At 32.8% G+C, this 14,092-nt stretch overlaps 1 protein-coding gene and 1 long non-coding RNA gene across 2 annotated transcripts; both read left to right on the top strand.

Moving 5' to 3' along the window:
- The first annotated feature begins 4,835 nt into the window (after positions 1-4,835).
- Positions 4,836-9,221, top strand: LOC111695575 (15-hydroxyprostaglandin dehydrogenase [NAD(+)]). Its single transcript, XM_023464944.1, has 5 exons — positions 4,836-4,942; positions 5,029-5,109; positions 7,034-7,125; positions 8,051-8,192; positions 8,699-9,221. Exons 1-5 carry the CDS (start codon positions 4,931-4,933, stop codon positions 8,945-8,947), a joined length of 576 nt encoding a protein of 191 aa, XP_023320712.1. The 5' UTR covers positions 4,836-4,930; the 3' UTR covers positions 8,948-9,221.
- Positions 9,222-10,557: 1,336 nt separating this feature from the next.
- LOC111695861 (uncharacterized) lies at positions 10,558-11,533 on the top strand. Its single transcript, XR_002763959.1, has 2 exons — positions 10,558-10,686; positions 10,796-11,533. It is a non-coding gene; the product is annotated as an uncharacterized LOC111695861 (long non-coding RNA).
- Positions 11,534-14,092: the final 2,559 nt, after the last annotated feature.

Raw genomic sequence — 14,092 nt, 5'->3', positions numbered from 1 at the left:
AAGGATTAAAATATATAACAAGGATTTAGATAAGTGCTTTTTAAAAAAACCTTCAAAAGCGGAAAATAATTTCTCGGACACTAGATTTTAGATCTTGTAGAATGTATTTTTGAAATAATTCTTGTAGTGTAAATTTTCTCTGAACCTATATTTGATTGAACCTAACCTAGCCCCTGAACAAGAAAACCAGATTATCTGAGCTTAATTGTAAAACTATGTATTGCACTGTGTTCAGAAATCAGGAAAACTATATTGCCATTCATTTCTTGTATTATTAAACCTTAGTTCAAGATTAGATTAGCTTATTTAACCCGTCTCGCCTGTAGCAGGAGACTTAATTGTTTTTAAATATTTAAAATAATAAATTTTTATAAAAAACTTTTATTTTATTAGGACGGTGAACCATGGAACACGTTTTGATTTCATCAGTATTTATGTTGATGGTGTAATAATGAAAATTGAGCCTAAAGCATAGCCAAACAATTTACACAGTTTCAAGTTTTAAGTAAAAACTCTTCCTCCTGACTGGTTTTAAGTAGATATCTGGAATGTGTAAAATCTTGGCCATGTTGTAGCTCATCTCCACTCTATAAGAGTCACAGCAGCATGTTACTTAGACAGAAAAACGATGATATCTCAATCAACGTTTAAAGCGTACAATATATGTACTGTTAATCATTTACAAAAGGATCGGTTTTATTTAATTTGGAGACTCATGCGTACAGCTTTTTATTGTACGATGTCATCATATTTAAATCTATCTTGATAGTTGACCGTACATTTATTGAGTGAAATGTCCGATTAAAAACGATACTCTTAAAACTTTAATGAATGAGATTTCCTAGTTTTTCAATATGAATTCTTTGTAAAGGTGGCTTGATGCACAGCCGCCAAGACAATGCGAGCTGGTGGGGGGGGGGGGGAGTGTGTTGATTTTTATCTCTGTTTACTTTTCAACTACTTTTTCGCACAAAAGTTTTAAAGACAAACGCTGCATTTAATATGTCAAGAAGAAGAGTTTCTGCACACTGCACTGGTAAACATAAATCTATTGATAATCAATAATTCAATAATTCAGCCTTGCAACCGTTAAACCAATTTTAAATCTCGAACAACACTTTTTGTAGACCTTAATTATACATTTATAATATTTCGAAATTTAAACCATGTAAAACTAAAAATATTTTTGTCATGAAAGGGACTGTAAACTTTAACTTTTCCTATTTAACCCGGGGGTTTGAAATCAAATCAAATCAAATTAAATATATGGCCATAAACAATAGAGGTAAAATAGATAATTATAATTTACAACAATATATTGAAGTTTATGGGTTTATTTAGGAATTCACATTTTTAGACATTCTTTTAATGATAAACGAACATTTTTTAACAATAATAACGGAATTGAGTTTTTGCCACCCTCAAATTTTCTAAATCCTAAATCTTTACAACCTGATGTTGTAAACCTTTGATATTTCAAACTTGGATTCTATTCTAGGATTTTTACGTAGGGTAGAATAATTATAAGGGGGGGGGGGGGGGACGTCTCCTTCCCTTCCCTAATGTTGTCTACATTCACTAAAGGAAAATACGACAGTGTACAGCTTGACTTTTGAGATTCCCTTCCATTATTTTCATTTTCCTGCTTGATTTTCTTTTTTCTTCTTGTTTATTGTTTCTACGCTTTGACGCCTTTCCAAATAGTTCTTGTGACATTGAGTTGTGGAGCAGGTAGGAGAGAGATTAAGAGGTTTGTAGGAGGAAGGGTATAGGGGATTGCTCCCTGTGTTCCTTCTGTTAAACTCTTTCCGAGTTAAGGGGCATTTTAAGGAAACCCCATAACTGCACTCTTTATGCAAAATGGGGAGTTGTTGCGCTAGAGCCCAATTGAGAGGAATCTTCCACAGCAGTCCAATCCTCACAGCTGGTAGAGTAAAAAACTGGTATCATTGTGCATGGATTGTATACCCATCAGGGATTAGACCCCTTCTTTCAGTTACACCAGGCTGAAGATAAAATCTTGTTTTATTCTATGTAGATTCACTATTCCCCTGTAGGATACAAGATGTGCAACTAAACGCAGCACTCCACTGAACTGTAAAGCTTGGACTGCTGTAAGAGAGGTCAGCTCTCTTCTGAGGGTGGTAGAAGATTGTTTGATTTAATAGGATTCATAGATTGAAATATCAAAGGTCTTTGATATTTTGTTAGAAAATCAGAGTTTGTGGCAAAAACTCAATTCCGTTAGGGCTGCTTTATTTGATGTCAATTTTTCAGTAATTCAGAATTTAAGATCATGCAGAGGTTAAAACTTTTGTGTGAATAATTGCTGGATCCTGGGATAGACAACACAAAAAGTCTGACCTCGAATAAATTTCATAATTTGAAACTATTTTAATGACTGAAAATAATCTACTTATAGCAGGTGCATTACATATCGAAGGAAGAAAATGTAAATAAAAATGACAATTTAGAATTCTAAAACAATGTTTCAAAAGAATTTGTTCGGATCCCTGGGTTAACAGAGAAAATGTATTTAAATTTATTAATCTAAATCTGCAGAATTTAAATTTGTGTTTCAGGATAATGCAATAGTTTCATTTATTAAATCCTTCAAAAAATTTGTTTAAATATGGAAAAGAGGGAATGCTGATACAAATAGAAGAAAAAGGAATTGAGTCTTTGCCACAAACTCTGATTTTCTAATCCCCATATCTTTGGATTCCAACGTCGTAAACCTTTGACATTTCAAACTATGACTTTTGTTAGATCAAATAGTATAAGTTTGAAATATGAAAGGTTTACGACATTGGGTTCCAAAGATATTGGGATTAGAAAATCAGAGTTAGTGGCAAAGACTCAATTCATTTAGACAGAACCTGATTCAGAAATAATCCCTCAAAAACTTACATAGTAGTTGAAATGTAAAAACTGACATAGAAGCAGCCCTTGGAGAACTTAACATAGAAGCAGTTTTTAAAGAACCTGCCATTAAAACACCTTCCCATAGCTTAACATAGAAGCAGTCCTCACAGAACTTAACAAAGAAGTAGTCCCCTAAAAACCTTGCAAAAGAGCAGATCTCTAATAACCTAATATAGAAGCATATCTTCATTAACTTGACATTAAAGAGTTCCATGACAACCTACGATAGAATCAGTTTTTACTTAACCTATAACAAAGAACATAGAAGTAAACCTCCAAGAACGTGACATAGAAGTAGTCTCCCAAAAACCTTTCATTGAACTAGTCCTCCAAAAAAACCGACATAGAAGCATTCCTCCAAAAACACAACATAGAAGTAATCATCCAAGAAGCATACATCGTTGTTGTTCTTCAAGATCCTGACATAGATGATAGAAGTAGTCCACAAAAGAACCTGACATAGATGATAGAAGTAGTCCACAAAGAACCTGACATAGATGATAAAAGTAGTCCACCAAGAAACTGACATAGATGATAGAAGTAGTCCACCAAGAACCTGACATAGATAATAGAAGTAGTCTGCCAAGAACATGACATAGATGATAGAAGTAGTCCACCAAGAACCTGACATAGATAATAGAAGTAGTCTGCCAAGAACATGACATAGATGGTAGAAGTAGTCCACCAAGAACCTGACATAGATGATAGAAGTAGTCCACCAAGAACCTGACATAGATAATAGAAGTAGTCCACCAAGAACATGACATTGATAATAGAAATAGTCTACCAAGAACCTGACATAGATAATAGAAGTAGTCTGCCAAGAACCTGACATAGATGAAAGAAGTTGTCCACCAAGAACCTGACATAGATAATAGAAGTAGTCCACCAAGAACATGACATTGATAATAGAAATAGTCTACCAAGAACCTGACATAGATGATAGAAGTAGTCCACAAAGAACCTGACATAGATAATAGATGTAGTCCATAAAGAATCTGACATAGATGATAGAAGTAGTCCATCAATAATCTAAACTAGAAGTAATCCTCAGAGAATCTCATAGTTCTACAAGAACCTGACATAGAAACAGTTTTCCCAGAACCTTATAACATTTAAATTAAAATGTGTAAACCTGGTTTAAAATATTTAATTCCATATTTCCTACAACATTCCTTTAAAGTTGAAAATATTTTCCTTCTAATTATGTTTCGTAATTAATAAAGTTGCCTGAAGAATGCATAATTTCAAATTATGAGCAAAATTTTAAATTTCAAGTTTTCTCAGGCTTGGCCAATTTGAAGATGAATAATGAGGAATATTGGAAATATTTCTAATAGTTTTAATATTTCCAGCGTAAATCTTGTTTTATACAGAAATAAATATTTGACAATTACTACTTCAAATAATTCAATGTTTAAAGATGGTTTAGTTATGTATCTCCAAAAAGAACTCTATAAGAGTTTTCTTAATTTTATTTTATTAAAAACTGAAATCATCGATATCTCATTTTTCAAGATAAATCGAAAATTCGAATCTTAAATTTTCATACAATAATAAAAAGGATTATTTTCATGCCTTAATTTTCATGTTCATTAGGAAACTCTGTATTTTGGCGTTATAGAATCAGGGAGTAAGGAATAGAAGGGAGATATAACTGACGCGGTTCTCCCTACCATATGATTATACATGCTTTGCGACGGGTACTCCATTTGTATAAGAAATATTTAGAATAGGTAATTGTATACGCAGTAATTGTACATCAGACAAATATTTCTTCAAATGAAGTACCGTCTGCAAAGCATTTATAATCATATGGTAGGGCGGGCCGCGTCAGTTATATCTCCCTTCTATTTCTTACTCCAGCCCTGTATAAAATCGAGCATGAGAGAACCAGAACCTACGTATTGAATAACCCCCTGTCTACACAATTACTCTTATCAGCTGTGTGTTCAAACTTCATTCAGTCAGTCCAGAGTAGACAGTAGACCTGTTTTCATCAAAGATGCTGATCAAGGTAAAAACTGTGAAATATATTGATTCATAAATTAAACAAAATAAACATAAAGAAACCTCATTAATTATCTATCAATATTTTAAAAGGATAAAATAGCGGTGATTACTGGATCAGGACAAGGGCTTGGAAGAGCATTTGCGTCTAAACTATTAAAGGAGGGAGCTAAGGTGAGAAACGAATCTGAACTCTGTATACTCTAGTGTTCAGGTTTAATTTGTACTCTGTATTCTCTAGTGTTCAGGTTTAATCTGTACTCTGTGTTTAGGTTCAATCTGAACTCTGAATATTCTAGTGTTCAGGTTTAATTTGTACTCTGTATTCTCTAGTGTTCAGGTTTAATCTGAACTCTTTATACTCTAGTGTTCAGGTTTAATCTGAACTCTGTATTCTCTAGTGTTCAGGTTTAATTTGTACTCTGTATTCTCTAGTGTTCAGGTTTAATATGTACTCTGTATTCTCTAGTGTTCAGGTTTAATGTGTACTCTGTATTCTCTAGTGTTCAGGTTTAATCTGAACTCTGTATACTCTAGTGTTCAGGTTTAATGTGTACTCTGTATTCTCTAGTGTTCAGGTTTAATGTTACTCTGTATTCTTTATAGTGTTCAGATTTAATCTGTAATCTGTATTCTCTAGTGTTCAGATTTAATCTGAACTCTGTATTCTCTAGTGTTCAGGTTTAATCTGAACTCTGTATACTCTAGTGTTTAGCTTTAATGTGTACTCTGTATTCTCTAGTGTTCAGGTTTAATGTGTACTCTGTATTCTTTATAGTGTTCAGATTTAATCTGTAATCTGTATTCTCTAGTGTTCAGATTTAATCTGAACTCTGTATACTCTAGTGCTTAGGTTAAATGTGTACTCTGTATACTCTATTGTTCAGGTTTAATCTGAACTCTGTATTCTCTAGTGTTCAGGTTTAATCTGAACTCTGCATACTCTAGTGTTCAGGTTTAATCTGAACTCTGTATACTCTAGTGTTCAGGTTTAATCTGAACTCTGTATTCTCTGTGTTCAGAGCCCAAAACTTAAGACAGGGTATCGTTATGAAAACCAGTTTTAAAACCCGGGTTTCACGATTGGGATTAGGCAGTTTTGTAAATGGCAATATTTATGTAATGAAATATTATTTTTTATATTCTCCAATTTTTTAGAATCTCTTAATTCAAATCTACAAAATGTTAAGACCCCAAAAAGGAAACTCGGGAGTTTCGTTCAACGATACTCTTTTAAATTTTGGATTCAGGTTTAATGTGTACTCTGTATTCTCTAGTGTTCGGGTTTAATCTGAAATCTGTATACTCTAGTGTTCAGGTTTAATCTGAACTCTGTATACTCTAGTGTTCAGGTTTAATGTATTCTCTTATGTTCAGGTTTAATGTGTACTCTGTATACTCTATTGTTCAGGTTTAATCTGAACTCTGTATACTCTAGTGTTCAGGTTTAATGTGTACTCTGTATTCTCTTATGTTCAGGTTTAATGTGTACTCTGTATACTCTATTGTTCAGGTTTAATCTGAACTCTGAATTCTCTAGTGTTCAAGTTTAATGTGTACTCTGTATTCTCTGTGTTCAGGTTTAATCTGTACTCTATATACTCTAGTGTTCAGGTTTAATGTGTACTCTGTATTCTCTAGTGTTCAGGTTTAATCTGAACTCTGTATACTCTAGTGTTCAGGTTTAATCTGAACTCTGTATTCTCTAGTGTTCAGGTTTAATGTGTACTCTGTATACTCTGTGTTCAGATTTAATCTGTCCTTTGTATTCTCTAGTGTTCAGGTTTAATCTGAACTCTGTATACTCTAGTGTTCAGGTTTAATCTGAACTCTGTATACTCTAGTGTTCAGGTTTAATGTGTACTCTGTATTTTCTGTGTTCAGATTTAATCTGTCCTTTGTATTCTCTAGTCGACTATTCTCTCTGTATTCAGGTTTAATCTGGTCTCTGTATATTTTAGTGTATGGGTTTAATTTGTACACCTTGTTGTTCAGGTTTAATCTGAACTCTTGGACACCTTGTTGTGTAGGTTTAATCTGAACCCTTGAACACCTTGTTGTTTAGGTTTAATCTGAACTTTATATAACTTTTGTTCAGGTTTGCTTGTCAGATATGAACGAGGAAACTGGACTCAAGACATTACAGGATCTTTCTACGGAGTTTGGGAAGAATAAAGTTCATTTTATTAGGTAAATAAATACACACTATCGTCTCTGAAGTCTTATCCTTTGTGGGTAACTCCTTAAAACTACAGCGATGTTCTAAATAAGCCGGAATAATATGAATTAATTGATAAATTCAAAGTAGTCTTCAACCTTAAAAAAGTTTGCGGCATTCAACATAAGGAACTTGATTTTAGCATATATTTTTTATGAAACAATAATCACAAAACAGTCAAAATACAGCGTTTTCCAAAATGTGGTCTGCATTTTTTGATGTGGTCACAATGCCAATAGTTTTAATTTTAAGTTTTTAAATATCTTATTAAGTTAAATGGGTCTGTTAACACTGCACAATTGCTGTGTCTCATGTTTATTGGACTATTTAAAGTCATAACTTGAGTCTAAAAGTCGACTTCCAATTTCAGAATTCTTTGTTTCTCACCGTATAAACCATTTAGTTGCTTTCATAAGTAATTGTCGAAAGTATATGTTAACCAATATAATTTTGTTGTTGAAAACCTTCTCTTGTGTTGCCTTAAGTTCACTATAATTTTTCTTGGGTCGTTTTAGCGTCATTTCCGATTCAAGTTAGATAACTTTATCACTTCAACCTGAAAAAAACGAGTTTTGTTTGCGATATCTAATCAGGGGGATTTTTGCGTGCCATTAATTCAGATGTTAGGAACGTCGTAAAATTTGAAGATATTTTTTTTGCTAAGCGATATGACATTCAATATGATATTCACGGGGTTTTAGGAATAAAATACATGGTTACCCACAAAGGATAAAACTGTAAAGACGACCAAAAACTCTTTAACAATGTAAAGGTTGAAATTGGTGTCCTGTCTGAAATATCCTCTGAAGTCTAATTTTGTAGATAACCCTGTACAAAATTAAACAAAAATCTGACAATTTTTTCTTTGAGAAAAAGTTTAAATAATATTGTTTCTAGATGTGATGTGACCAAGGAAGAAGATTTAAAAGCTTTGTACAATGGATGTGAAAGTTATTTCTCGAGTACGGTTGATATATTCTGCAATAATGCTGGAATCAATCATATCCCAGGCTGGAGGAAGTGTATGGAGATAGATATAGTATGTATTTTATACTTTATTTGGGCAAAAAAGATGGAAATTTTTTTATTTTTCTACCTGAAATTTCATAATTTTCAATTTTGGGTTCTCTGTAACAGTGACGAATTATGCAGCAGAGAATAGGAAGGAAACTGGCAGAATATCACGTATTGTTAATCATCTGGTAAAAGTTTAAAGGTTACTGTCGAGAATCGGGAATGTAATTTGAAATTATTAAAACGCACTAGAATCTTATATGTGGTATATAGCGGGCAATGATGAAGCTGTCAGTTAATTGTTTCTCAATATATCTTTAACATCATTAGTCTTTTGTAAAAATTCATGAAAATCCTCTTTAATTAAAAAATTTTGGGCATATATTTGTGTATTCAAACTTTCTGATGATTTATCTTAAAGTAAAGATTTTTGAATAAACTGAAAAAATTTAAGGAAGGGCCTTATTTACTATTTCATAATTTTTTTCTTTGTCAAATCTTAATATTTGACAGTTTTAGCATAATATTTAGATGGCAGTGATCAACGGTTCCGAGCTGGCAATGGATAGGATGGATCTACGGAATGGAGGTAGAGGAGGTCTGATTATCAATACTGCTTCTCTGGCCGGTATAGCTACTGCCATGTCAAGGGAATCAGCGTCATACTTCATTGCTAAACATGGAGTTGTTTCTCTTACACGAGCATTAGGGGTAGGTTTTAATATCTCGGAAATCGGAAGTAGTCATTGGTTTGGACCAGGAAAATTTTATGTGGTATAGTGAGATAAAAATGGTCTCTCCCCCCTCTCCTCACCTTACGATACAAAACAGAATTTAATTCTTGCTGATTTGATTCCATTGTTAAACTAATCTGAGCTGGGAACTTTTGTTTTCGCTTGATCTCGATATCCACTAGGGGAACTTTTAATTTGATTATTATTGTTTAATCTCTTTATTTCAGTTTTTCCATCAGGGTACTTACAATTACATTGGGAATATTGAATACGGATTAAATTAATCTGCAGATTAACAAAAGATCGAGATCAAGCCATTTATCTCGATATTCACAATACAAGAGTTCCCAGCTCTGGACAAAATTTCATTTTTCTATGATCCCAAACCCGTATGCTGCATATTGTTCGCTCTATTCTAGGTTTGAATAGATGTGCATAGGAGAAAGTATATGTAAATAAGATTTCCATAGTTTAATAGAACTTGAAAACTAGAAACTTGAACATTGATTACCCGCTGAACAATATCTTACAATGCATGGAGAAAAGTGAGATAGAAGTAATAATAAAATAAGAAACAAGATTTAAATAATAAAAAAAGAACAGAATAAAGTTAGGAAAAGAGAAGAAATTAATAAAGTTGAGAAAAAAGAAGAACTGAATAAAGTTAGGAAAAGAGAAGAACGAAATAAAGAGAAAATTACATCTAGAAAGAATCTAAATTCTAATCCTTTTGCAGAACATTTTTCATTAGGTTACGGAAACTAGAGGTCGGATTAAATAAAGAAATAAATAAACTTTTTGTGACGTTTTTAATCAAATCAAACAGAGATTATGAAAATATTTGGAGGAAAATTGAATTCAAATTTTTTGAAGGTATTTGGATTCAATGTTCTCTGTGATGCAATGAGCACCAGGCGCCAGAATTAACCTAGAAACAAATTTACTATTTTTGACTTGATTAAAATCTAATATTGTGTATGAAAATCTCAGTTATTTTGTAGCTATTTACCAAACCAAATATCACCTGCAAGTTAATGTTTAAACATTTTCTAAAATTTCAATTTAGACAATGTTTAAACCTTAAAATTCTGTAATGGAATTGAGTCTTCATCTTTAAAGCAAAGTGTCTAAACCCTATTTCTTTGCAGCCTGATATTTCAAACTTATATTTTTGATCTAACTGAATTCATAGTTTGAAATACATAAGCTCTACGACACTGGGTTCCAGAGATATAGGGTTTAGAAAATTAGAGTTTGTGGCAAAGACTCAATTTCTTTCTCAAGTTTCTGAAAATACAAATTTGAAGCAAGACAAATCTGTGAAAAAAAATCCTGTTTTTATCTGGCTGCGCCCAACTCCTTAAAGGGACCGTTCACTTTTTTGGGTAATTTCAGGGTAAACTAAACATCCTATCAGCTATTCATCGGTAATAGTCTTACATTTCGGAGAAAAAGCCGATTTTTCGTTCAGAATTTGAGCGCAAAGGAACGGTTCCTTTCTATACACACTATTTGATGTTTTTTTCAGTAACAACAGTTTGTTAGCTTAAAAAGGCTTTATTTTAGACCAAGATTAAAATCAATCATTCAAATGGATAAAATAAAATTAAAAGTTTCAGCCTTTGTGGGTAAACCTGTTTCTGGACTATTTCCATAAAGTAAACTGATTGTTTAGAGAACGGAGCTGCTATTTGTGTTGTGAAGGATAGCCCCCCATTTATTTACTCCGACTACTCTAAACATTGGATTATTATTCTCACCATAATGGGTCGAGTTATGCAAAAGGTAAACTATATGTTTAATAACTAATGAGAGCGGATTGTGAAATACAAACCAAGAATTAGGATTATGTTAATTAATGAAACATTTCCTCGGCACATCTATTTTTTTATAGGTTTTTGGTACAGAAGTTCTGACAGAGAAGCATCAGATTTGGTTTGTGGTTTCGATCTTTCTCATTTTCCAGTTCATCCTCTTCCTTAGTCTGGTCTAGAGATCTAATCTCCTCCTGTTCTCATCTTTATCTTGACGTAGAATTATTCAAATGTACAAAGGGTAAATGCTAATTTAATCCTAATCTTTATACTACATACTTAGGTTTGAGTCCATCTTTATACTCATCTGATTATGCCATCCTTATTATCTTCAGAGTTTAAACTCAGTGCATCCTTATCTTCATAAGGATTTAGACCTAGTCCATCCGTATCTTCATTAGGGTTTAAACTCAGTCCATCCTTATCTTCATCAGGGTTTAAATTCATTCCATCCTTATCTTCATCAGGGTTTAGACTCAGTTCATCCTTATCTTCATCAGGGTTTAGACTCAGTTCATCCTCATCTTCACGAGTGTTTAGACTTAGTCCATCCTTATCTTCATGAGGGTTTAGACTCAGTCCTTCCTTAACATAGTTTTGATTCAATTTTTTCCATCCCTTTTTTTGGTCTTTTCTTGTCTCAATCTGTATTTAACCCATCCTGAGCTTTCTCCGCATCCTGAGCTTTAGCTTGATCTAAACTCAGACCATCCTTTATTCCATAATTTCTCACTAATGTGTGTATTTAAATCTATATAACAAGATATATTTTGTATTAAAAATTAATAAATAAAGGAGAGCCAATGCACCAAAATATATTTCATTTTGTATCTTTTTTTTAATACAAGATTTAGAGAGAGAGAATGTTTTATTTCTTTCATAACCCATAAAATCATTTTACTATTAAACAATTACTATCAATGCATAAGACTAAATTCCACCTTCAGATTAAATACAACGGTTTTATGTCGTCATTATAGTCTCATCTTTAGGAGATATCACTGTAGATGTGTAGAATATTTTCTATGCCTCATCAACTCTATAATTGTGTTTATTTTGAACAAAATATGTCTGCATAAAAATTATTCTCGAGATGAAAGTTCTGCAAAAGAAAATATTGAATAAGAAGATTTATATAAATGTCTTGTAATTTATCAATATACCATCGGTTCAATCCAATATCCAGATGCTGCAGGTTCAATTTATATATATTAGGGTTTAGGAGAACTATGATTCTATATCTGGGTTCAGGAGAAGTATGATTCTATATCAGGCTTCAGGAGAATTATGATTCTATATCAGGGTTCAGGAGACATATGATTCTATATCAGGATTCAGGAGAACTCTGATTCTATATCAGGGTTCAGGAAAAGTATGATTCTATACCAGGGTTCAGGAGAACTATGATTATATAGTAGGGTTCAGGAGAACTATGATTATATACCAGGGTTCAAGAGAACTATGATTATATACCACAGTTCAGGAGAACTATAATTCTATACCACAGTTGAGGAGAACTATGATTCTATACCACAGTTGAGGAGAACTATGATTCTAAATCACAGTTCAGGAGAACTATGATTCTATACCACAGTTCAGGAGAACTATGATTCTAAATCACAGTTCAGGAGAACTATGATTCTATACCACAGTTCAGGAGAACTATGATTCTAAATCACAGTTCAGGAGAACTATGATTCTATACCACAGTTCAGGAGAACTATGATTCTAAATCACAGTTCAGGAGAACTATGATTCTATACCACAGTTCAGGAGAACTATGATTCTAAATCACAGTTCAGGAGAACTATGATTCTATACCACAGTTCAGGAGAACTATGATTCTAAATCACAGTTCAGGAGAACTATGATTCTATACCACAGTTCAGGAGAACTATGATTCTAAATCACAGTTCAGGAGAACTATGATTCTATACCACAGTTCAGGAGAACTATGATTCTAAATCACAGTTCAGGAGAACTATGATTCTATACCACAGTTCAGGAGAACTATGATTCTAAATCACAGTTCAGGNATATGACATTGGTTAGGATTCAGGAGAAAACTGTATCCTAAAAATAACATGACATTGGTTAGGATTCAGGAGAAAACTGTATCCTATAAATAATATGACATATGACATTTGAATTTAGGATCCTGATTATAATATTTCAATGATTAGGAAAAGTAGAAAAATAGATCCTAAAAACAAAATAGTAGTAAAATGACTTTAAGTGCAATTTCAAGTGAAACTCCTTGTAAATTGGACAATGCCCGATTCACAACGGTACCTGTAAAAGCTTTGTCTGGTCAAGTTTGAATTAGAATTTTTATAATTTATTTAACACGTTTGAACCACAATCTCTTTCACACTATAATGATGAGATGAAGGTTCCGTTGTGAATTGGGGTTCGAATCTTTGCATGGAGGGTCACATTACGGTTACAGAATCTTTAAGGACTGTTTTCTAGCAACAATATCTGTATAATAACTGTGGAGAACTAATCTTTGTTTGTATTGTTAGACCAGGGTTAATCCTTTTGGAAATCTAATGATTATCCCAACTCTGAAACTAGATTGAGATATATTAACTTTTTCCTGGATTACTGCCGCAAAATTGGATTGTTTATTACTCCAACCCTGCAGCTAGATTTAATATATATTAAAGCATATCTTCTCACTTATACATTGTAAAACTATCTAATCTTAAAATGCTTTAGATCATGCCCACACCAGGAACTCCCATATCTTTGTTTACAAGAAAGTGTACTGCATTTTCGCATTTTCTGGAAGGATCACCAGCTAGATATATAAAGACTAATCAGCTTTCACAAGCTTGGCTAAGTAGGCCTAAAGTCGTACCAGCACATTGATATATTGCTATATTGATACACAAATTGATACACAAATTGATACACAAATTTGTTGACTGCCATCTGACCACCACTGGTTGCATATCATACCCATTCAGGGGTTAAGTTTTACAATTTTGAAAAAAAAATCTCATTTTTACCATAAACATAACATTTATGAATTTAGTCAATTTTTAATTGTTTTGTATTTCGTATCCTAAGGATCCTTAAATATCCCTTCAGATAGATGTCCCCTAATTGGTCGTGTACTCCAGCTGTACACAATGCAACACACTGTGGAAAATATCGCATATTCTAGATTAATAGATCATTAGTAAATGTACTCTCTGATCTCTGAGGAGGAGTAGAACAAAAATCTGATCGAAAAGAAAAACTTAAAATGTTTACATTCCTCCTACAAACTGCAGTAAAACGCATGTGTATTTGTACAGCTGTACATGTACATGTTTTTAGTGAAAAATAATATTGAATGGTTTCAGTACTGTACAGTGGTAAATGTTTAC

The sequence above is a fragment of the Eurytemora carolleeae genome, unplaced genomic scaffold, assembly GCF_000591075.1.
Source record: "Eurytemora carolleeae unplaced genomic scaffold, Eaff_2.0 scaffold11, whole genome shotgun sequence".
NCBI lineage: Eukaryota > Metazoa > Arthropoda > Copepoda > Calanoida > Temoridae > Eurytemora > Eurytemora carolleeae.
This window is presented reverse-complemented; position numbering and strand designations above follow the sequence as displayed.